The sequence below is a fragment of the Silene latifolia genome, chromosome X (assembly GCF_048544455.1).
Source record: "Silene latifolia isolate original U9 population chromosome X, ASM4854445v1, whole genome shotgun sequence".
Taxonomy (NCBI): Eukaryota; Viridiplantae; Streptophyta; class Magnoliopsida; order Caryophyllales; family Caryophyllaceae; genus Silene; species Silene latifolia.
This window is the reverse complement of record NC_133537.1, coordinates 322,432,342-322,456,609: the sequence shown is the minus strand read 5'-3', so window position 1 is coordinate 322,456,609 and position 24,268 is coordinate 322,432,342. Positions and strand designations below refer to the sequence as shown.

Here is a 24,268-nt window from a genome sequence, read left to right as displayed (position 1 = left end):
TACCAATATAATTAAGGACCATATTTTATGAATGGTACCAACATAAAAATTAATTTGTAAATAGTACCAGAATATTTACTCCGATCTAATAATAGAACTAACACACACTTTCCAGCCAAAAATGACATAAAATGACCAGAATGCCCTTATTTTTAGATATGAAAAACCACTCCCTTCTCTCTCCAACACCCCGTCTTTTGTCTCCAACATACCACCACCTCCACGACACCACTACCACCGTCAACAAACCGCCATCATCAGCCTTTCACCACCGCCACCGTCAAGCACCAACACTTGTTCTCCAGCTCACAATCACCACCAGTACACCCTCTTCTCCAACTAACAACTACGTTATGTCGGAAAATTGGAATTTACTTGGTCACTTACTATTGTCAAATGATCCCATTTTGAGTGTCTCTTTTATTTATTTATCTTTCTATATTGAGAATATTTTTAAAGGGTAATTTGATCAACCTCATTAGCAATTGTCCACTTATCACTCAATTGCAACACTCATAAATGATCTTATCCTCTTTTCTTAGTATTTATGTCAAAACTGAACGTAAATAAATGACCGGGATGAAGGAAGTAAGTGATAAAAAGGGGGCACTTGGTAAAACAAGATAAGGTTCACCGCTTCATGATTAAACTAGTTTTGTGACCCGTGAGAATCACGGGTTTGATTGTTTTTGTTCTTTTATTTTTGCGGCATCGCTCATGAATGCGTTATATATTCGGCTTGTTTGTCTTCTTACTTATTACTTGGAGATATGTTGGTAGGATACCTAAGTAAGGCAACAAAGGGGTCCCGTTACGCTTTACGAGGGTAACTTGTTGAAAATCACAAACTCTGTATTAAACAATGGCACAAAACCCATGAATCCCTCATTTAAAGGAACAAACGAATGTTCGTTCTCTGATTTCGAAGGCTGGTATTGCATATAAATTAAATGGAAAATTGTATTGTGTTGTGTTTCATCAGAGCACTCTAACCAACTTATTCTCAAAGCCTATAAGCAAAAGTCAACACAAGTTATGGGAAAACGTAAAATTGCATTCAAACAGTGGAATATTAAGTTTGCAAATTACTCTTAATTACTCTTATTTTGATTGGTCTTCATTGTCTTTGTTCTTTTACTAGTTGTTGTCTTGTTGTGTTAATAACTGTCGGTCCCCTTTCTATTTCTATTCTCTGCTTTTTTTTTACGGTGTTTGGATTGTCTCTGGATTTCGAGGGCGCTCGGCTTTGTCACGGTGGTTATTCAGGCTTTTCTGTTGGGTCACGGTGTTTGGATTGTCTCTGAATTTTGATGATTGCGCATCAAAAGTAACGACCGTGGGTTCTCTCTTCATATAAAATAAAATATAAAATACTATAGGAATACAAGCTGTACAACCCAACAGAAGAGCCTTTATTCTCACGCAAAACAATAGGGTTTAGCATTGTTCAGCTTTCCGGTACGCCCAAACCCTTATTTATCTCAAATTTTCTTCTTTTCTAATTTAAATTAGGTTAAATTTAGTCACTTAATTTACCTGGAACATTGAAATTCGACCATCTTCATTCATTCACGACATTCATTTCCTTCGAGTTTGGTACTAATTTCTGTCATTCCTCTTTAGTTTATGTCAATTAATTTCTCGTTCATGTTAATTTACTGGATTAGTGTGCTTATTTATCTTAGATATCTTTATTGTTAATTACGATTAATAACATGGTTTTAGGGTTGTTTTTTGTGTTAATTTGAGTAATTAGTATGTGCGAGTTGTGGAATTAGTTAGGGTAATTGCTTATTATTGTGTTTGGTTATTGGTTGACAAATTATTAGTTTTGGAATACTAATTCCATGATTTTGTGCTACAATGACAGAGTTACTTTTCCAACACATCAAGTTTTTGGCGCCTTTGTGAGACGGTATCCAGGACTGATATTGGTTTTGGTTTGAACTTGGGGCTTGTTTCTTTTGTTATTTGGTCTTTCAAATGGCCGAGAAGACCATAGCCGACCATATGAGACCCGACCTTAGGTGGACTGGATCACCCATTAACATTGGAGTTGTGGAGGCTAAAAGTTATGGGTTTGAGCCGGAGTTAATTATGTTAGTTGAACGACATGCCTTCCACGGGCTTGATAGTGAGAAAGCGATTGATCATCTTGTGAGTTTCGGGGAATTGTGTGCTCTTGTTAGGATTGACGGGGTGCCTGATGAAACCGTAAAGCTCATACTCTTTCGCTTTAGTCTTCAGGATGAAGCCAAAAGTTGGTTGTACTCTCACCCTCCCAATACGTTTTCTACTTGGGAAAACCTCTCTCAAGCATTCCTTAACAAATACGTTTCTCCTTATAAATGCCTCCAATTTAGGCTTTCTCAACTCGACGTGACAAGCCAGCCACAACCCTTACCCACCACCCTTCCTGAGACCGACACCAATGATAAAGACTTCCGTAAGGTGATGCGAGCGAGACTCTATGCAGCAGTTATTGGCCAATGATCTTACCCTTATGTCACAAATGGAGCAAGTCATGACGACACAAAAGTATCAAAACATCAGGCTTCAAAACCTTGGAAATCGTGTTGACAAAATTGAAAACCTTCTCTTGCCTATGTTTAGTAATGTGTGTGGGTTTAATCCAGGCCCTGAGCACTCCGTTTATAGGCCGCCAGCCGATTATATTTACCAACAACCCATGGATTCCCCCCCTTTACCTGACTACAACCCTTACCCGGAGCAATAACATTACCATACTCCTCATCTTTCTCCACAATAGCGTGGCATTCTCTGTGCGCTGCAGGACAGTTGACCTCGTCTTAAGAGGTTAGTGGTGTTTTTTTACTCAACCATATGAATTTTGATTATATGCTTAATGGGTGAAGTTAGTTATGTAGTTGGCTATCCTTGATGGCATCACTATGGGATATGCCAGCGTGGGCGCTCGCTCTAAATAGATAGCATTTTAGTCTCAATTTTTAGGCTTTTAGCTACATTATGATGCCTAATCTATGTTAATTGTTTGACCAACAAGAGTTTCTATTCTGCTTTGGCATATATATCATTAAAAACTTGCTAACGAACCTTTTGATCTATGCTCATGAACCACAGATACGATGTGTTATACATTCGCGTTTTTAACAGGGGTTCGGGCGAATTGGGTACCAGCTGTGGATATTATATGCATGACATTTACTTCGTTTATCCATTAATCGTTGATTTATATGGTCTGATTGATTGGGTAAATTGGTTGTCACGTCAGACGCTCTCTTCAAAGACTGCCAGTCTATACACGAATCATACTTCTGTGTTGGAACAGGCTGTCAACAAAGTCCCCATCTTCCTGCAACTATTTTCAGCGCAGGATGATGCAGTGAGATTTGCAAGAGAGGAGAGAACTGAAACCACTGCGACATTTCGTGATAACAAATTAACAAGACACTTGAAATGCAGTACGATCTTGACTGGTTATGCAGTGTTAGACCTGATTTTAGTTTGTGCTTTTGATGTGTGTTTATTGTAGTCTTGTAGATATGAATATATATATTTAGATTTTGGCAGTGATATGTTTTGCAGGCTTGGTTATTTGCTCGTCATCACGATCCTTCAACAAAGAAAGACCCGTGTGCCACCCAACTCGCAGTCCCAGTCTCCTCGCAAGTCTGAGGGAGGCAAAACCTAAGACGAACCAACATGTGTGAAGCCAAGTAAATATTGCTAGAGTAGTGAAAAGCTTACTTTATTGCGGAAAAAGCTACTTCGTAGATAAGTAAAGTATTGGTCATTTGGTCATGTGTTTGGTTACGAAGAAGTTTTGTCTATCCATATTTGCGTTCCGAGTTCAATTTTTGGTTTCTATAAACCCTTGTAAAACCCATTTGAGCTGGTAGCCTTACTAGAGCTGGCAAAAGCCGACCCGACCCGACCCGCCTGAAACCCAACCCGATACAACCCGGAAATTGGGTGACCCGAAACCGACCCGATCCGACCCGACCTGAACCGACTCGATAACCGATAGCAGCCTTATTTTTCCCAACCCGACCCGACCTGTTTCTCAACCACATAGATGACCCGATAATAAACTAGCTTAATAATGGTTTAAATAACACCAAATTGACATTGATCTTAATTATTTTCACTTAAAACTACAAGTAATACACCTACCCATTATTTAAACATAAAATTACCATCTAAAACTAAATATCTAAGATAAAATATATGCTGATAACCTGACCCGATACTGACCCGACCCGACTTGCCACCCGTTGATAACCGGACCTGAAGATGACCCGAATCGACCTTAACCCGTCACTTACCCGACATAACCCGAATCTGATATGACCCGACCCGCTTTAGTCTGACCCGTAACCGACCCGAGTGACCCGATTGCCACCTCTAAGCCTTACATTCAAAAGTTCTGAAGTGCTCTGGGGTTGACTTTGGGTTTGAATTTTGCTCAAGTCATTTGTAGACGATTATTACTCAAACTTTAGTTATTGTTCAAGGGTTCTTTATTAATTTGATCATTCTTTTCTCTAAGGGTGTATTTTTTTTTTTTTTTATTTTTTTTATTTTTTTTATTTTTTTTTGGTGACGAGGGGTTGAATCCCCCCGGGCACATGCAATACCCTGCAAACCACGTGTGCCATGTAAGACATCCTTTAGGATGACAAAATCAGCAAAGACACTCCCGTGTAGGGAGTCGAACCTGGGACCTCTCAATTCGTTGCCATTGCAACGCTTTGAGGCACACCCAAACTCCACTACACCCAAGCCACTTTGGTTTATTTAGATTAAGAGATTAAGAGATTTGGAGCGAAAAAAAAGAAAGGGAAAGTAGGGATCTAAAATCCCTTGTTTGTATAGCAAATGGAGGTGGAGGGAAATGAAGGGGGGAAATTTGGAGGGATTAACCCTCCTCCCCTTTCTTACCCACACCAGGTTCTGGATCGTACGGGTCTGCCCGTTCCTCTCGGTCTGCGTGGTGTATGTGGGTTGTTAGGGTCTTATCGGACGAGTTTGTTGAGGTGGTGTGGCAGGGTGGTGCTTGGATCTGGCGGTGTTGTGGGTTGGTAGGGAGGCGGTGGCTTTCGTTTTTTTCCTGTGTTCCGCTTTGTTTCTTTTATGTTTTTGTTTAATTTCCGCTTTCGTTTTTGTTTCGTCTCTCTTACTGAGGGCTCTGTCCCCGTCTATCGGTGGTGTCCTTCTCTCAGTTTGAGAGCTTTCGTTTTCTGGTTCGTTTGCAGTTTTCTAATAAGTCAGCAGAAGATCAGCGTTGTTATAGATCGTTATATGGGTTTACATATTTTGTCCGATTCATGGCTACAATCAATCACGTCAGAAGAAATGGATACTCGTCAAGGAAGATTCGGAGACCCTCTTATGGATGAAAGCCTTTTGCGGCGAATCGATGATAGAGACTCTGTTGCAGTGTTTCATTCTTTGAACAAGAATTTATTTCATATGGTTGTAATCGATTTGTATCGGATTGAGGTTGGCATATGTTGTAGATGTCGTATGACTTTTTATTAATGATAATGATCTTTTCTCAAAAAAAAAAAAAAAATTTCCACAATCTATATATATCTATATAAAAGAGAGTTTTTTCGAGCGATTCTCACTACAAAAAAAACGCGGCTTAGTGACCGGCATACCGACGGAAAAAAGTAGCCGTCAGAAAACACGGATTTTTGACGGAATTTCCGTCGGTATCCTTTCCTGACGGAAATTCCATCAATTGTAATTGGCGCGTTGACAAAGTCAATGGCGCTAAAAAACATGTGACGGAATATCCGTCAGTATTTCCAAAAAACTGACGGAATTTCCGTCATTGGCATTCACCCACAACAGTGGATGACAGCTGGTAAACATTTAGGGTATCTGACGGAATATCCGTCAGTAAAATAAAAAAACTGACGGAATTTCCGTCAGAGGTATTAATTATTTGAATCCAGTGTGTGTGACAGGTTGTCATAATAATTGACCCACTGACGGATTTTCCGTCAGTAATTTAAAAAAACTGACGGAATTTCCGTCAGTGGGCCAATTATTGTGACATGTATAGTCACTTACATTATTGTTGTGATAAAGTGGATAGTGACGGAATTTCCGTCAGTTAAATAGGAATACTGACGGAATTTCCATCAGGATTTTTATGTATGTGTTTCTTCTTTTAACATGTACAATTTGAAAATATTTCCGAAATAGCCATTTTTTCCCCTTTTTTTTAAAAAGAAAAATAAAAACATATCGTCTCTCATGTCTTTGTTTTTTGTGCAGAAGGAAATGTAAAGATTAATCGGACTGAGAGTATCAAATGTGCTTATATAGACTATAGTACTCTCTCCATTTCATTTTTATTGTTATACGAAGTACTTTTTATTTTGGGAAGAATTTAAAAAATAGGGTAAAGTTACAACCATATCCCTTGAATTAACGAAAATGAGAGCAATGTCATTTTAAGGAGGGAATAGTAGTTAGTAAATTAGAGGTAAGATTGGTAATCTAGTCATTTACCATACTAAATTTAGAAGAAGAAACTTTGGAATAGAAGAGGAAAATAAAAGTGAAATGAAAGGGGTACTAATTACTTATATGGAGTATGCTAATATGCATGCTTTGACAAGTTTTAAAGGGTATGATAAAGGTGGAGGGAGTATATTCTGAAATGTTTAAAAACGTTGTTAGTTTGGTACCATTAAATGAGGAAAGACCGAAAGACAAAGTAAACAAAGAGAACTATACTTTATCCGTTTTAATTATTTAATTACCTTTTTTAATTTTTGTGAGATATATTATAATGAAAAATAAACAAATGCTTGCTATGGAATTGATCAAATTAATAAAGAAGAACCCTTGAACAATAAAAATTAAAGTTTGAGTAATAATCGTGTACAAATTAGGGCTGCTTAATGGTGCGGGTCGGCCAGGTCAGAGGGCGGGCCGTGCTTGGTTAGAGAGACCCGGAACCAGCCCGAGATTGAGGGCGGGTCGGGCCGGGTAAAAGGTAGCCCAGGTAGCGGGTTTAAGGCGGGCTCGGTATGGGCCTAGGGCGGGTCCGGGCTGGGACTGGTCGGGCTTGACATTTGGAGACCCGGAATCGGCCCGGATATAGGGTTGGTCGGGGCGGGTCGGACCGGACTAACTCGCACTTTTGACAACCCTAATACAAATGACTCGAGCAAAATTCAAACCCAAAGTCAACCCCAGAACACTTTAGAACTTATGTGAGGCTACCAAATGGTTTTTTTTTGACAACAATGATACATTATTATTAATAATAATAAAAACTTAACTAGTTACAAGACTAACCGACCAAAAGCTATGTAGTGCTAAGAGGTTGCGCGCCTGAGAATAGTATAGTGAATTTGAAGCTACCAAATGGGTTTTACAAGGGTTTATAGAGAAACCAAAAATTAACCTCCGAACTCAAATATGGATAGAGAAAACAAGTGTCGTCACAAAACACAGGACCAAAACTTTACTTATGCAGCTTTCCACAATAAAGTAAGCTTTTCACATTTCTTTTAGCCTTCTTAATCTTTAGAGTAAATTATAAATTACTCCCTTTTAAGTTGCACTTTTCTAAACTTACTCCCTTATATGTTTCTTTTTTTAAATTACTCCCTTAAGTTGACCTCAGGACAAAAGTTGCTACCAAGCTAGTTCTCAGGTGAAAAAAATAAGTAAATGGGCGAAATTGCCCTTCGAAAAAATTACTCACTTTATCTCTTCTTCCTCATCTCCTAGATCCACCCTTCTACCATCGGCCATCGCACCACCGTCACCCCAACGACCTCCCTCCCACTACCTGATGTACGACAATGCCCCACCGCACGCACCACCATACTCATCCAAATTTGCCGACAACAAGCAACACCTCGCTCCCTTCCCCCACCTAACACACCGACAAATTTAAGAAGCTAATATTTCCGGCGACGTTGTCGGCAAAATTAGAGCCAATAACTGGTTTCGTCAACATTTTCCGTGGTTGAGTCGCCGGCGACGTCGCTCATCAAAGGTGGTCGTTATCGACAAAAAACGCAAATGGGGCGAGAAAGGAGAGACAAGGGCGGATGGCAGGGTTCTCGTGAGGAAGGAGAACGGCGGGTGAAGGGGCGTTGGAGAGGAAGGAGGGGGTGGCGGCTGGTGGAGTAGTCGGGGAGATAAAGAAGGAAGATGGGTGACATTAACATAAGGCGAAGGAATCTCAGGGGTATTTTCGTCATGAATTTAGAGAAATGGAGGGAAAATTCAAAAAGAGACGGAAATACTCACCGGAGTTGGAAAATGGTAGCAACTTTTGGTCTCAGGTCAACTTAAGGGAGTAATTTAAAAAAGAAACATATAAGGGAGTAAGTTTAGAAAACTCCTGTAACACCCCTGATTTTCGGCTAAATTAAAACTAACTTTTAAAAATAAAACTGGCCGAAATACAGATATATTATAATTAATATACAAAGTTTTTCTTACAAAATGTCTCTTAAAACCAAATATACAAAATGAACTAAAACTTTTACAAACACTCTAAATAAAATCTTGTCTTGAAATAAAATCCTTTTTGAACAATGAATGGAAGACACAAAAGCAAAACCAGAAGACAGAAAGGAACTACCCCCATGACGAGTAGCCCCGAAGGGAGAAAACACGTCAGCCGGAAAGCTGAGTAACAGATAATACCTCAATATAAGCAAAATAGCTTTTGGTCATGGCGCGGAAACACAGACATGTAAAAATAAAAAGAAACACGGAGAATAATAAAAACACTCCCCATAAACTAATCTCAAACTCAAACTTACTCCATAATATAATAGACACTCTCATCCTAATAATTAACTCAATCTCAACTCATTACTCCATCTCACTCATTACTCCGTCTCACTCATTACTCCGTCTCATAATATAGTAATCAAATATCGTATTCTCATCGTCGACCCTAAGACCAAGACAAGGGGTGAGTGAACTGGCGGATAAAAACCGCGAAACAATATTTCCATCTCAATATCGATTCTAAACAATATAACTAACTCAATAACCATGGTCACACTAGACCGTAACACAAAACTTGGCACAACGGCCCCAATAACTCAATACCAGTAACCAATATTCATCTCAATTTCAATATCGATATTGTCAAAGGTTCAAAGAACCGTGCTCAACACTTAGAGTATAAACCCCAAGCTACTCACCCACGAGTCAAAGACAAAGGAAACGACAATAAAAATACAATACAAAATAATCACGCTCCTCAATCAAGCATGATAAAATTATTGCTCTCAATACACCCACAAAACCGATAACAATGCCAATACGCTCACAAAACTCATAACCATACCAGTCAACTGCATATTCAAGCATGATAAAATTATTAGTTTACCAGTCATCCAAGACCTGAACATTATTAGTTTCAACGAGTTTTTGTCAAATTATGATACTATTATAAGTCAAAATTTTCTAACGAAACTTAATTATCTCAAGGATTTAATTTCAAAAGATGACTTTATAAAGATTATCTTTATTTGGTGGAATGCATGGTTTCATAGAAATGATATTATCTTTAATAATGTTAATTTAAGTATCAGCAAACTTATTACTTTATGTAATAATAGCACTAAGACATGGAATGTGACTAGATTTAAGGTCTCAACAATCCCGAGGTAGAAGAGTCAGCTAGAAACAATTCTAGTAAGGAAGAGATTTGGTGGGAAAAACCTACAAACGGTTTCCTAAAGCTAAATTTTGACGGATCGAGAATAGACGGTAATAAAGCTGCTTTAGGATATTCTTTAAGAGATCACAATGGTAAAGTCGTTTTGTTGGGAGCAAAAAAGTGTGGATCCAATAGTATCCTTGTTGCGGAAGCACTTGCTTTAAAAGAAGGTATTTTAGCAGCTAAATACTTAGGAATCTCAAAGTTAATTGTGGAGGGTGATAACTTATGTGTTATTAACTCGATTCGAGGTACTTGGCAAATTCCGTGGGAAATTTCTAGTATTATCAAGGATTTGAAATTAGACCTTCATTTTTTCGATGAAGTGATAATTAAACATTGCTTTAAATGAAGCCAACAAGGTTGCTGATTTCATGGCTTCAGTTGGACATTCATGTCCAACTCTTTCGAGGTGGTTTGATAGCCGGTGGCTTCAACTTACCTCCCTCATTCGAAAGGATGAGATAGGTTGATCCTACCTTAGAGGATCAACCTAGTTTTCTTACCTAAAAAAAAAAAAAAAAAAAAAAACTAACTGCAGATTCACAATTTCACCAAGTATCCGACCACTAATTAACATAATCCACTAGTCAAATATTGATTTCTATTGTCATCATCAATCTGATTATTCTACTAGTCTGCTCGTCCAACACTCCAACATTAATCCAACATGTTTACATACTACCCATCTTACAATTCTAGCAAAATAAAATATAGTAGTCACAAATAATACTAGCAAACATTATAAACCACCAACTACAATTAGATTTATCACATCAACACGTAATAGTAAAAATATACATACAACCTCGAGCAATAATAAGAATAATAGGATCGGTAGAATCGTGTTACCTTCACTCTCGAAACGAATCCGACTATTTTGTTACGGAAGTCAGACCATAACGTTGACTCGTGAATTACTAAACAACGCGAAAGTGATGATGGTGGTGTGCAAAGTCCACCCCATACAAGTGGCATAGTTGATGAAGGCCACAGAGGACAAAAATAACAATAAGAGTTGCCTATTATGTATACAATATTAATGACGTCAAGGCATGACAAATTCCTGAGTGTTTCAAGTAGAGTCGAGCGTTAGGATCGGAGGCAAGGACAATTATTTGAGTGTTTGATATATAAAGAACGAAAGAAAAAGGCAGGGAAGAACGAGGGAGTTGAAAAACAATTGTAGGGTTTTATTGTGTGCAATATGGAAATTAGGACTTCAGACGAGAAATAAGGAAAAGAATGGAAAGCTTAGATGGCCCATATGAACAAAATTCTCATATAAATTTAAGACTCCCTTTATAAAAAAACAAACACTTAAATTTAAATTAATAATAAATAAAATATCAACTTAATTATTAAAGTGTCGGAAATAATTGGGATATTACAACTCCAACTTAAAAGGGAGTAATTTATAATTTACTCTAATCTTTACTTAGCTTCACACTTGTTTAATTTGTTCGTCTTAGCCTTGTTTTGGGGTTTCGCCTCACTCAGACTTGCGAGGGGACTAGGACTGCGAGTTGGGTGGCACACTACAAAAAAACAGGTCATTTGGGACGGACAACCTCGTCGCAAAAATCGCCAAATCCGTCGCTAATACCTCACTTGCGACGGAAAAAATCCGTCATTTAATTTTGTCGCAAAAATACACGGACGTCGCAAAATCAGTCGCAAATAATGTAGCGACGGAATCTAGCGACGTTTTTCCCGTCCCAAATTAATGGCAGTCAACGTTCCAGAATTGACTTTTTTCTGTTTTGGGACGGAAATTCCGTAGCAAAAGCCCAAAATCCGTAGCAAATAAATTGTTATCCGTCGCAAAAAAATAAAAATCATCGCGGAAAAATTAATGAATCCGTCAATGTGCAAATTTATCTGTTTGCTAACTAGCCAAATTCCAACACCTCTTTGCCTCATTTTTCCTCCCCTTGAACCATCCAAATTTATCTATACACCTGCAAAGACTACCAACACCCACAATTTATATAATACACATCTACAAAGCAGTTATCCATTCGCACGAAGGAAGTAATGTCAACTTTCCATTGAATGGAAATTTAATTGTCATACATATTAAAGCAATCCGAAAGTCATTGACTTAGTACTACTTACATACTTCATGCTAACGTCAAACTACATACTAATGACGTGCAACTAGTGCCAAGGGGACCAAAATATCTAGTGTTATACCAATTACCAAGCTACTAATTAACAACATTGGTTGACGACCAAGGAGTGAAAGGAGTAGGAGTAGTGTTGTCGCCGTGACCATTACCATCTAAGTCATCCTCCCTTCTTTGACTTGAGTTGCCGGGGTTGCAATTTTGGGTAACGTTACGCCCAAAATCTTTGAGTCGAAACTCCTCAATAGTGGCCAATCGCTCGGTAGTATCATCAAGTTTGGCCGAGAGTCGCTTGTTCTCACTTGCCATTCTGCTATAAAGACCGGGGGAGTAATGATTACCAGCGGGAGTAGTGGTAGAAGGCGTAGGCCGCTCAAAGTAGTCTTCTGCTGCTGAACCTAGGCCATAAAATCCTCCCTTCTTGTTGTACCCTTCATGGACTTCATAGTAAATCGCATTCTCATCGATGTCCGTCACCCCTTCACTTTCCAGCTCGGCCTTCTTATTGGTAATATCAGTCTACATCAAATACATTGTAAAACATTAGATTCTTGACGATATTTAATTTATAATTTATAAGTTAAAAAAACATAAGAAAAAAAAAGGAAACGACGACTTACGAATAATGTCCCTGCCTTTGGTGTTGGCCAAACACCTTGCTTGTTCTGCTTTGTTCTTTTCAGCATCTCTAACGCGGTGGGTAAGTTCATATCCGGTCCCGCCTAAACACAAATAAAAAATTATTAAAATCAAATTACGAAAAACTAGTTAACTAAAATATTGAATGTCTCTTATACCCTTGTTTAATGTTTAATCCACCTTCTTCCTCAATCACCATAACTGATTTTTTCTTTTCACCACAGGACAAACCACACAATATCCATCCAAAAACTATTTTTCTTTTCAGCACAGAACAAACCACACAATACCAACATTAATATGCTTGCCCTTTGCACTAGCAACACCACTACTTTAAATAGCACAGGGGTACCTTGTAGATTTTTAAAAAAAAATGAAGGGTACTATGTAAAAACTGAAATTTAAATTGAAGTTACCATTTTCTCCATTAACTGGACGACATTCATTCGACCCATAGCATGAGTAGGAGGTGACTTTCCCTTCTCATCACCACCAGACTTCCTATTTGCTGAACATTTGCTTGATTTCTCTTGAAATGATTGTGACAAAGTCTTATCCAACACCTATTTGTGGAGTTCAGCTGTCATCCATCCCGGCACATTCTCTGATCGACGAGCTCTGTACACCATTCAGCTGTCGCATATATATTTTGCTACAACTTTTTCAACTGTCGCAGGGATTCCGTCGCTATGAATGCTTTTTTTTGTAGTGGCACACGGGTCTTTCTTTGTACAATGATTGTGGTGACGAGCAAATAACCAGACCTGCAAAACTATCACTGCCAAAATCTAAATATATATTCATATCTACAAGACTACAATAAAAGTTGGCTTTGACACTTCTGTAACTAGTCAAGATCGTACTTGCATTTGACGTGTATTGTTAATTTGTTATCACATTGAATCATACTGCATTTCACGTGTATTCTAGCACAGAAGTATGATTTGCCTAGACTGTAGGCAGTCTTTCAAGAGACCGTCTCACACATGAGACGAACCAATTTACCCCAGTAATCAGATCATATTAATCAACATTAATGGATAAACGAAGAAATGTCGTGCATATAATATCCATAACTGGTACCCAACTCGCTCGACCCCCTATTAAAAAAAGAAGCTTTTAATGATATGCCATAGGAGAATAGAAACTATTGCTGATCAAACAATTAGCTAAAACTTGAGACTAAAATTCCGTCTCTGTCATATTTTTTTTTGCAAATCTCAACTCAAATACAAAACTTACTTATTGAATCAGTAGAAAAAAGGAACAAACCTATTAGGCCGACTCAGGCCGTATTGTTATATTATCTCGCTTATGGGCTTCGACCCAATGTAATATGTATTTATATCTCTTTGTGTGAATTGTGTATTATGCCTTCTCATTAAACACAAAGGGATATAAATACAGATTACATTGGGTCGAAGCCCATAAGCGAGATAATATAACAATACGGCCTAAGTCGGCCTAATAAAATCATTACCTATTGTGGAGGATGAGAAGTATTGTAATGGTATTGCTCGGGGTAAGGGTTGTAGTCAGGTAAAGGGGGCGGGGGGGGAATCCATGGGTTGCTGGTAATTATAATCGGGTGGGGGCCTGTAAATGGAGTACTCCGGGCGAAAATTGCCTGAGTTAAACCCACACACATTACTAAACATAGGCAAGAGAAGGTTTTCAATGTTTTCAACACGATTTTCAAGGTTTCGAAGCCTCGTGTTTTGATACTTTTGTGTCGTCATGACTTGCTCCATTTGTGACATAAGGGTACGATCATTGGCCAATAACTGTTGCATAGAGTCTCGCATCACCTCACGGAAGTCTTTATCATTGGTGTCGGTCTCAGGAAGGATGGTGTGTAAGGGTGGTGGCTGGTTTGTTATGCCGAGTTCAGAAAGTTTTATTTCGAGGCATTTCGAAGGAGAAACATATCTGTTAAGGAAAGCTTGAGAGAGGTTTTCCCAAGTATGAAATGTATTGGGAGGGTGAGAGTACAACCAACTTTTGGCTTCATCCTGAAGACTAAAGCGAAAGAGTATGAGCTTTACGGTTTCATCAGGCACCCCGTCAATCCTAACAAGAGCACACAATTCCCCGAAACTCACAAGATGATCAATCGCTTTCTCACTATCAAGCCCGTGGAAGGCATGTCGTTCTGTAACATTCTGTTCCAACCGCTTGAGTCCATGAATCCTTGTACTAGAAAATCTGTTTGGTAGTTGAGCGAACTTCGGGACGAAGTTCATTTTAAGGGGGGAAAACTGTAATACCCCGTATTTTATATAATATAATTAATTAAACGGATATTAGTATATATTAATTATTATATATATTATTTTACTAATTATGTCGGGATAATAGTTGAGTCGAGTTAATTGTTTAGTCGTGTTGATATCGTAAGACCAAGTTACTCGTAAACTTGTTGAGACGGGTCTAATTGAATGATAACTTACCCATACCCATGACCCATATCACGTTACCCATACCCATGACCCATTTACCATCTAACTTAACCTTTTAACCTAAGTTTAACCTAATTCTACCCTAACACAAAACACCACTCCCTCAAACCGTCACCCTCCTTTCAGCAACACCAATCCCCATCTTCACGCAATTCGAGAGGGAGTGAGAGGGCGTGGACATTAACGCGCAGCGAGGAAGAGATAGGGGTGGTTGTCGACACTCATAGGCGCTCCGGCGGCGGTGGTGGTGGCGAGAAAAGGTAAGAACACAACCCTTCTTCTCGGTTTTCACTTTACGCGGTTTTGTTGGTTGTTTCGTGCCCTAGAGAGGTGAGGCTGGTGGTTGTTGATAGGGTAAGGGATTTGGGTGGAAAGGGACGAGTGTATTGGTGGTGGTTAGGGAGGTTTTGGGTGGTGGTGGTGGTTGTGAGAGGCGGCAGCGACAGGGGTAACCAAAACGGGTTTGGGTTACGGTTTCGAAGCGAGTTTTAGACGCAGTTTGGGTTTAGGTGGCACCACCGTGGACTCGGGAGAGGTCGAAATGGTGGTGCCACGGTGTTTAGGTTCGTGGGATGACGGCGAGTTGGATGGTGGTTATGTGGCAGGGTATGGTTGTTGGTTGCGGTGGTGGTAAAAAGGAAAACAGATGGGTGTTGGTGGTGATGCGCGTGAACCAGGCCAAATGCCAGCCCTGGTTCGACTTCCGGCGGCGATCGACCAGCCGGTGGTGGTTCTTTGTGGTGGGGGGGCGAAGTGGGGTCGATCCGGTGGTTGTCGTGGTGGCTAGGTGGTGCGTGAGGGGTGTGTGAGTGTGTGAAGGGACGGTGGTGCGTGAGGGGTTATTCGAGTTGTTGTTGAAACGGGTTTTCATAGTTAATCGTTATAATTCGTTAATGGGTCGTATGTTTAACTAATTAATTTAATTCCGAGTTATTTAATTAATGAAAGACGGGTTTAAGTCGGGTTATTGAATTGTTTTATGTTAGTCGGGTTTTCTTAAAATGTTTAATTAGTTCATATTTTATCTATCATAGTAGTTATTTAATTTAATTCCCGAGTCGGTTAAATAATTCAAGTCGGGTTTTGAGTCGGGACCATTAAAGTGGGAAGTTACTATTTCGGGAAAGTTTCTATTTTGGGAAATTCTGTATTTGGTAGTTAATAATAATAAATATTATAATTCGTTTAGGTGACGGATTCGTGAAGGATCGATAATCAAATTCATTGCCTTATTTCTGGACTGCTTAACTGCTTAGTTGGATTTGCTGGCACTTTGAGGTAGGGGAAACACACTTGACTCCTTATCGTATTATTGAATTGAGTTGACTTGTTTGTGTTTCATATGACCAAGCTGAGATCGTTGACTTGTTCGTGGTTGTGATTGATGTTGTGTTTTCATGTAATGAGGTGGGGTTGATCAATCATTAGTGTTGAGTATATTATTCCAATATCTTGACAAATGGCATGATTTCATTCATTAATATACACATTGTGTTGCATTATCAACATTGAGCATTTCATATGCATTGGAGTTGGAGGATGGCGTAGGGGTGACGATGTTGAGATACGATGTGGATTGTGATAAGGCCCGGGGCGGGTTCGCGGGACTTGCCCTGGTGTCCTCAGTGGTGGGGATCGGCTACGGTCGATATATATAGTCTACCTGGGATCGGTATGGCTGGGTTGTCCGGGTTATGAGATATGAGAAATGAGATATGAGGTATGAATTGAGATGGAGATGGAGGTGGCGGAGGATCATGCATATCACATTTTGTTGTTTAATTGTTTTCCCTACTCGGCTTGGTGACCTGTGTATTCGTATGCGCTGTGATGATCCAATTATTGGGAGCAGATTGACAGGTATTTCGAGAGGCGATGGGAGCTGGCGGGAGGAGAGTTGGATGACGGACTTAGTGCCTAGCCCACCTTAGTCTTATTAGTAGTTTTATCAGACTGTATCTTTTGGTCATGTGTTCTTTTCTGTTACATGTTGTTGACAGTGTTTTGTTACGTTGGAATATGAAAGTTGAGAAGAGGTTACGAGGACGTAACCATGTTTTTAGTTGGGTAGGATTGTAAAATCTTAAGGGTTATGTTCCACTTGTGTATAGATTGTGGTTTTGATCAAGTTGTAGATCGTAGTTTGTTCAAGCTGATGTTTCGCTGATGTTTCGTTGCGTGGTACCCATACAAATGAGTCCTCTATGTTGTGTAATTAAACTGCTGCTGTTATGGTGCTCTGATAGTTTGCATGAGTTTATGAGTGGTGTTAGGTTTGCATGAAGTAAGTTCCGGGACGTAACTTTCTTTTTAGGAGGGAAGAATGTAACATTCTGTTCCAACCGCTTGAGTCCATGAATCCTTGTACTAGAAAATCTGTTTGGTAGTTGAGCGAACTTCGGGACGAAGTTCATTTTAAGGGGGGAAGACTGTAATACCCCGTATTTTATATAATATAATTAATTAAACGGATATTAGTATATATTAATTATTATATATATTATTTTACTAATTATGTCGGGATAATAGTTGAGTCGAGTTAATTGTTTAGTCGTGTTGATATCGTAAGACCAAGTTACTCGTAAACTTGTTGAGACGGGTCTAATTGAATGATAACTTACCCATACCCATGACCCATATCACGTTACCCATACCCATGACCCATTTACCATCTAACTTAACCTTTTAACCTAAGTTTAACCTAATTCTACCCTAACACAAAACACCACTCCCTCAAACCGTCACCCTCCTTTCAGCAACACCAATCCCCATCTTCACGCAATTCGAGAGGGAGTGAGAGGGCGTGGACATTAACGGCGCAGCAGGGAAGAGATAGGGGTGGTTGTCGACACTCATAGGCGGCTCCGGCGGCGGTGGTGGTGGCGAGGAAAGGTAAGAACACAACCCTTCTTCTCGGTTTTCACTTTCTGGCAGTTTTGTTGGTTGTTTCGTGCCCTAGAGAGGTGAGGCTGGTGGTTGTTGATAGGGTAAGGGATTTGGGTGGAAAGGGACGAGTGTATTGGTGGTGGTTAGGGAGGTTTTGGGTGGTGGTGGTGGTTGTGAGAGGCGGCGGCGGGGGGTAACCAAAAAAACGGGTTTGGGTTACGGTTTCAAAGCGAGTTTTAGACGCAGTTGGGTTTAGGGTGGCACCACCGTGGACTCGGGGGAGGTCGAAATGGTGGTGCCACGGTGTTTAGGTTTGTGGGATGACGGCGAGTTGGATGGTGGTTATGTGGCAGGGTATGGTTGTTGGTTGCGGTGGTGGTAAAAAGGAAAACAGTGGGTGTTGGTGGTGATGCGCGGTGAACCAGGCCAAATGCCAGCCCTGTTCGACTTCATGCGGCAGCCTGACCAGTGGTGGTGGTTCTTTGGTGGTGGGGACGAAGTGGGGGTCAGGTCTGGTGGTTGTCGTGGTGGCTAGGTGGTGCGTGAGGGGTGTGTGAGTGTGTGAAGGGACGGTGGTGCGTGAGGGGTTATTCGAGTTGTTGTTGAAACGGGTTTTCATAGTTAATCGTTATAATTCGTTAATGGGTCGTATGTTTAACTAATTAATTTAATTCCGAGTTATTTAATTAATGAAAGACGGGTTTAAGTCGGGTTATTGAATTGTTTTATGTTCGAGTCGGGTTTTCTTAAAATGTTTAATTCGTTCAATATTTTATCTATCATAGTAGTTATTTAATTTAATTCCCGAGTCGGTTAAATAATTCAAGTCGGGTTTTGAGTCGGGACTGATTAAAGTGGAAAGTTACTATTTCGGGAAAGTTTCTATTTTGGGAAATTCTGTATTTGGTAGTTAATAATAATAAATATTATAATTCGTTTAGGTGACGGATTCGTGAAGGATCGATAATCAAATTCATTGCCTTATTTCTGGACTGCTTAACTGCTTAGTTGGATTTGCTGGCACTTTGAGGTAGGGGAAACACACTTGACTCCTTATCGTATTATTGAATTGAGTTGACTTGTTTGTGTTTCATATGACCAAGCTGAGATCGTTGACTTGTTCGTGGTTGTGATTGATGTTGTGTTTTCATGTAATGAGGTGGGGTTGACTGAACTGTTAGTGTTGAGTATATTATTCCAATATCTTGACAGCTGGCATGATTTCATTCATTAATATACACATTGTGTTGCATTATCACTGTTGAGCATTTCATATGCATTGGAGTTGGAGGATGGCGTAGGGGTGACGATGTTGAGATACGATGTGGATTGTGATAAGGCCCAGGCGGGTTCTGCAGGACTTGCCCTGGTGTCCTCAGCTGCGAGCTGGCAGATCGGCTACGGTCGATATATATATAGTCTACCGGGGATCGGTATGGCTGGGTTGTCCGGGTTATGAGATATGAGAAATGAGATATGAGGTATGAGTTGAGATGGAGATGGAGGTGGCGGAGGATCATGCATATCACATTTTGTTGTTTAATTGTTTTCCCTACTCAGCTTCGGCTGACCCTGTGTATTCGTGTACGCCTGTGATGATCCAATTATTGGGGAGCAGATTGACAGTATTTCGAGAGACGATGGGAGCTGGCGGGAGGAGAGTTGGATGACGGACTTAGTGCCTAGCCCACCTTAGTCTTATTAGTAGTTTTATCAGACTGTATCTTGTGGTCATATTTTTTGGAGGCTTTGTTTTTATTCCTGTTGTAATATCACTTTAAACATTTTAATAAAGTACTGTGTTTCTTTCCTTTGTATCTACTACCTCGGGTTTCCGAGATGGTAACACCGTCATTTATCTGAGGAGTCCTAGTTCAGGACCTTAAATAAATGGGGGTGTTACACGTTCAACTAACATAACTAACTCCGGCTCAAACCCATAACTTTTAGCCTCCACAACTCCAATGTTAATGGGTGATCCAGTCCACCTAAGGTCGGGTCTCATATGGTCGGCTATGGTCTTCTCGGCCATTTGAAAGACCAAATAACAAAAGAAACAAGCCCCAAGTTCAAACCAAAACCAATATCAGTCCTGGATACCGTCTCACAAAGGCGCCAAAAACTTGATGTGTTGGAAAAGTAACTCTGTCATTGTAGCACAAAATCATGGAATTAGTATTCCAAAACTAATAATTTGTCAACCAATAACCAAACACAATAATAAGCAATTACATACCCTAACTAATTCCACAACTCGCACATACTAATTACTCAAATTAACACAAAAAACAACCCTAAAACCATGTTATTAATCGTAATTAACAATAAAGATGTCTGAGATAAATAAGCACACTAATCCAGTAAATTAACATGCACAAGAAATTAATTGACATAAACTAAAGAGGAATGACAGAAATTAGTACCAAACTCGAAGGAAATGAATGTCGTGAATGAATGAAGATGGTCAAATTTCAATGTTGCAGGTAAATTAAGTGACTAAATTTAACCTAATTTAAATTAGAAAAGAAAATTTGAGATAAATAAGGGTTTGGGCGTACCGGAAAGCTGAACAATGCTAAACCCTATTGTTTTGCGTGAGAATAAAGGCTCTTCTGTTGGGTTGTACAGGTTGTATTCGTATAGTATTTTATATTTTATTTTATATGAAGAGAGAAACCACGGTCGTTACTTTTGATGCGCAATCATCAAAATTCAGAGACAATCCAAACACCGTGACCCAACAGAAAAGCCTGAATAACCACCGTGACAAAGCCAAGCGCCCTCGAAATCCAGAGACAATCCAAACACCGTAAAAAAAAAAAGCAGAGAATAGAAATAGAAAGGGGACCGACAGTTATTAACACAACAAGACAACAACTAGTAAAAGAACAAAGACAATGAAGACCAATCAAAATAAGAGTAATTAAGAGTAATTTGCAAACTTAATATTCCACTGTTTGAATGCAATTTTACGTTTTCCCATAACTTGTGTTGACTTTTGCTTATAGGCTTTGAGAATAAGTTGGTTAGAGTGCTCTGATGAAACACAACACAATACAATTTTCCATTTAATTTATATGCAATACCAGCCTTCGAAATCAGAGAACGAACATTCGTTTGTTCCTTTAAATGAGGGATTCATGGGTTTTGTGCCATTGTTTAATATAGAGTTTGTGATTTTCAACAAGTTACCCTCAGAAACTATAACAGGACCCTCTTTGTTGCCTTACTTAGGTATCCTACCAACATATCTCCAAGTAATAAGTAAAAAGACAAACAAGCCGAATATATAACGCATTCATGAGCGATGCCGCAAAAATAAAAGAACAAAAACAATCAAACCCGTGATTCTCACGGGTCACAAAACTAGTTTAATCATGAAGTAGTGAACCTTATACTGTTTTACCAAGTGCCCCTTTTTTTATCACTTACTTCCTTCATCCCGGTCATTTATTTACGTTCAGTTTTGACATAAATACTAAGAAAAGAGGATAAGATCATTTATGAGTGTTGCAATTGAGTGATAAGTGGACAATTGCTAATGAGGTTGATCAAATTACCCTTTAAAAATATTCTCAATATAGAAAGATAAATAAATAAATGAGACACTCAAAATGGGATCATTTGACAATAGTAAGTGACCAAGTAAATTCCAATTTTCCGACATAACGTAATCTCACAAATAATTTGTGATAAGACAGTCTCAAAAGTAACTTGAAGACCGTCTCAAAATTAATTTATAATACAGAGACGGTTGATGCTTGTCTAAACACAGTACATATATCGCAAAACATAATCATTAGCACTCTCCTACAGTGAGAGACGATTTCTTAGGAGACTTATAATAAAGCCACAACATATTAGTACATTGATCATTTGGTCTAACGGTCCTAAATTTATTCATAAATATTCATAAAAGTAAAGGTAAAATGAAAGTTTGTAATGCCCGTGCGATGCACATGCCTATTTTTTTAATGCTCTATTATGTATAATGGAGTAACATAAAAATATTAAAGTGACTGAGTATTGTTCTAAACATGCGAAGAAGTGACAAATAAGCCCCATACGTTTAGTCTAGGGATGGCAGTGTCACCCTGACCCTGTGGATATCCATCCACCCGAAATTAAATGGGTGGGATATGGATGACGATTTATTTTTGAATTTAGGGTGGGATATGGATATGGGTAAATTTAGGGTGGGATATGGATTATAGTCTATCACCCGCTTAATCACCCAGTGGATATTCTAAATTAATTTTTATGAAAAATTAATAATAAGTTTTTAAAAATATTAAAAATAATTTTGATATGTGTTTCAAAATAATATGTTAACTGATATGTGAGCTAGAAGTTAAAAATTGAGACATGGTTATAAAATATAAACCTCGTTGGCCTGAGTTTAACTATAGGCTTGTGACTTGTCAATGTTTTTCACTTATTATCTAGTTGCTTTGCATTACCTATATGAATTAATCTTATTTCAAGGGGCCTGAGTCTAATTAACTTATGCTAAAAGATATGTGAGCTAGGCTTATTCCACTATAATCCAATATATAAGATGATTTATTTGGTGATGTACGCCTTTTAATTTTATCGTCTTAATTTTTTTTTACGCTATATGGTCTTTAAATTTTATAAGCATGAAAATATCCAACGGGTGACCGCTCCACCCGCTTCACCCGGTGGATATGGATATGGATGGATGAAAATATATTAAATGGATAAGGGTGGGATATGGATGACCATAAATTAAATGGATATGGATATAGATATGGCTTCACCCCATCCATATCCCACCCATTGCCATCCATAGTTTAGTCCTATGTGCAAATCAACCCCATAACTTTCAATACGTGCAAATTAACCCCATAACTTTATGTTTTGGTACAATTCAATTCTATTATTAAACTTTTGTAATTTAAAACATAAAATTGAATTAACATGATTAATTAGTATTAAACTTTCACATATAATATTACTAATTTATGAAAACCCAAATCTGCCATTCGTTTATATATCATCGTACCATACCACCACCTTTTACATATCTTAAGTTTATCATCTCCTTTAATTTATCTTCTTCATTGATAGAATAATTCTCCCATTGTTGATCAACTCCTTCATCCCGGGTGTAATTCCGAAGCAAGTATTGTTACCACTCGTGGCTTGTAGAATGATGTCTTTGACTGGATCCTCCTTTCGGTCTCCTGAAACGATGAACAAACTGAGGGCTCGGCTTTGGCCGAGCGTACTCACTCCGACGCCCAAGTCAGTGAACTTAAAGAGATAAGTTATGTGTTACTTGGCTAAGTATACATTGTAGAGAGATAAGGAAGATATTACCAGATTATGAGGTGTTTTGGTTATGATTTTCGGATCTTTTCCTCAATGAGCGTTGAGGAGTATTTATAAACTTTCACCTTTTGTCACGTAGTGGCCAAGTGGCCATGTGGCTAGCAGGTGGAAAGACTGATCTACCCTCGGCCGAGGGACCCATGGCAGGTCGGCGGACCCTGTTGACTCGCCGCCGAGGGGTCTTGGACATGAGTACGCGGATATGTGCCCCGGCTGGCTAGCTGCCTGGCCGGGACCCAAGTGACAGGCCGACGTAGCTGAGTCGGCTAGGCTGTCCAAGTGTGTTGACTTGCTGTGGATATCTTTGACCTTGCTCAATATGTTGACTCGGTCAGCGGGTGCAGAATATGCCCCATCAATTTGCCCCCAGCGTAGTCTATGCCGTGGTATGGGCTTCGATGTGTGTTGAGCGTATATTCTGCGCAAGTAGAAATTTCCTTTCCTGGCTTCTTCTATCTTGGCTTGGTTCTGCTTAGGCCGTACCATATCCCCCCTCCACATGGATGTGTAAAGGGCATCCGATGTGGAAAAGAAAGTGACGCTGGCCGAGACCAGGGTTAAGAGTGCCGGTTGTTTTTGATTGCCCCCGGCCGGTGCTACCTAGCTTGGTTGATCATGTGGCCGGCGGATAACAGATACTTAGGAATTTGTTGAGGAAGATGAATAGGCAAAGAGATATGAAGGGGCGTGTTGAAGACGCTTGGTTACTGTTGCGTTGATTGACGTTCAACTGTTGCAACGATTGACATTCCGTGGTTGCATGTTTGACACGTGTCTGTTCGCTGATTGGCTGACGTTTCATGGGCTGTGCCCTGATTGGTCCTTCTTCATGGGCTTTCCCCTATAAATAGGGCATTTAGTCCCTGAAATTGGCCACCAATTTCATTTCCTCTAAAATTTTCTTCTCTCTAAACTTTCAAGGGCTTCTTTCTCTTCTAGTCTTCAGAGTCGTTACTTCGGCTAGTGCTTTTCTTCAAGGTAAACAAACAAATTTTTCTCAATCTCTTATTTTGTTAAGTAATTGTTGCTACCATGTCTTCTGCTGATGCCGGACCTAGTAACCGTGCGCCGGGGGGTTCCCCGTCGCGTCTTGATGAAGA

At 39.4% G+C, this 24,268-nt stretch overlaps 1 protein-coding gene and 1 long non-coding RNA gene across 2 annotated transcripts; one reads left to right on the top strand and one right to left on the bottom strand.

The window, feature by feature from the left end:
* The first annotated feature begins 1,445 nt into the window (after positions 1-1,445).
* On the top strand, positions 1,446-3,835 carry LOC141618037 (uncharacterized). The gene is made up of 3 exons (XR_012531281.1): positions 1,446-1,596; positions 1,871-2,817; positions 3,568-3,835. It is a non-coding gene; the product is annotated as an uncharacterized LOC141618037 (long non-coding RNA).
* Positions 3,836-11,910: 8,075 nt separating this feature from the next.
* On the bottom strand, positions 11,911-13,083 carry LOC141620697 (uncharacterized). Its single transcript, XM_074437502.1, has 3 exons — positions 12,885-13,083; positions 12,450-12,551; positions 11,911-12,348 (listed from the first exon to the last, which is right to left on the bottom strand). Exons 1-3 carry the CDS (start codon positions 12,921-12,923, stop codon positions 11,911-11,913), a joined length of 579 nt encoding a protein of 192 aa, XP_074293603.1. The 5' UTR covers positions 12,924-13,083.
* Positions 13,084-24,268: the final 11,185 nt, after the last annotated feature.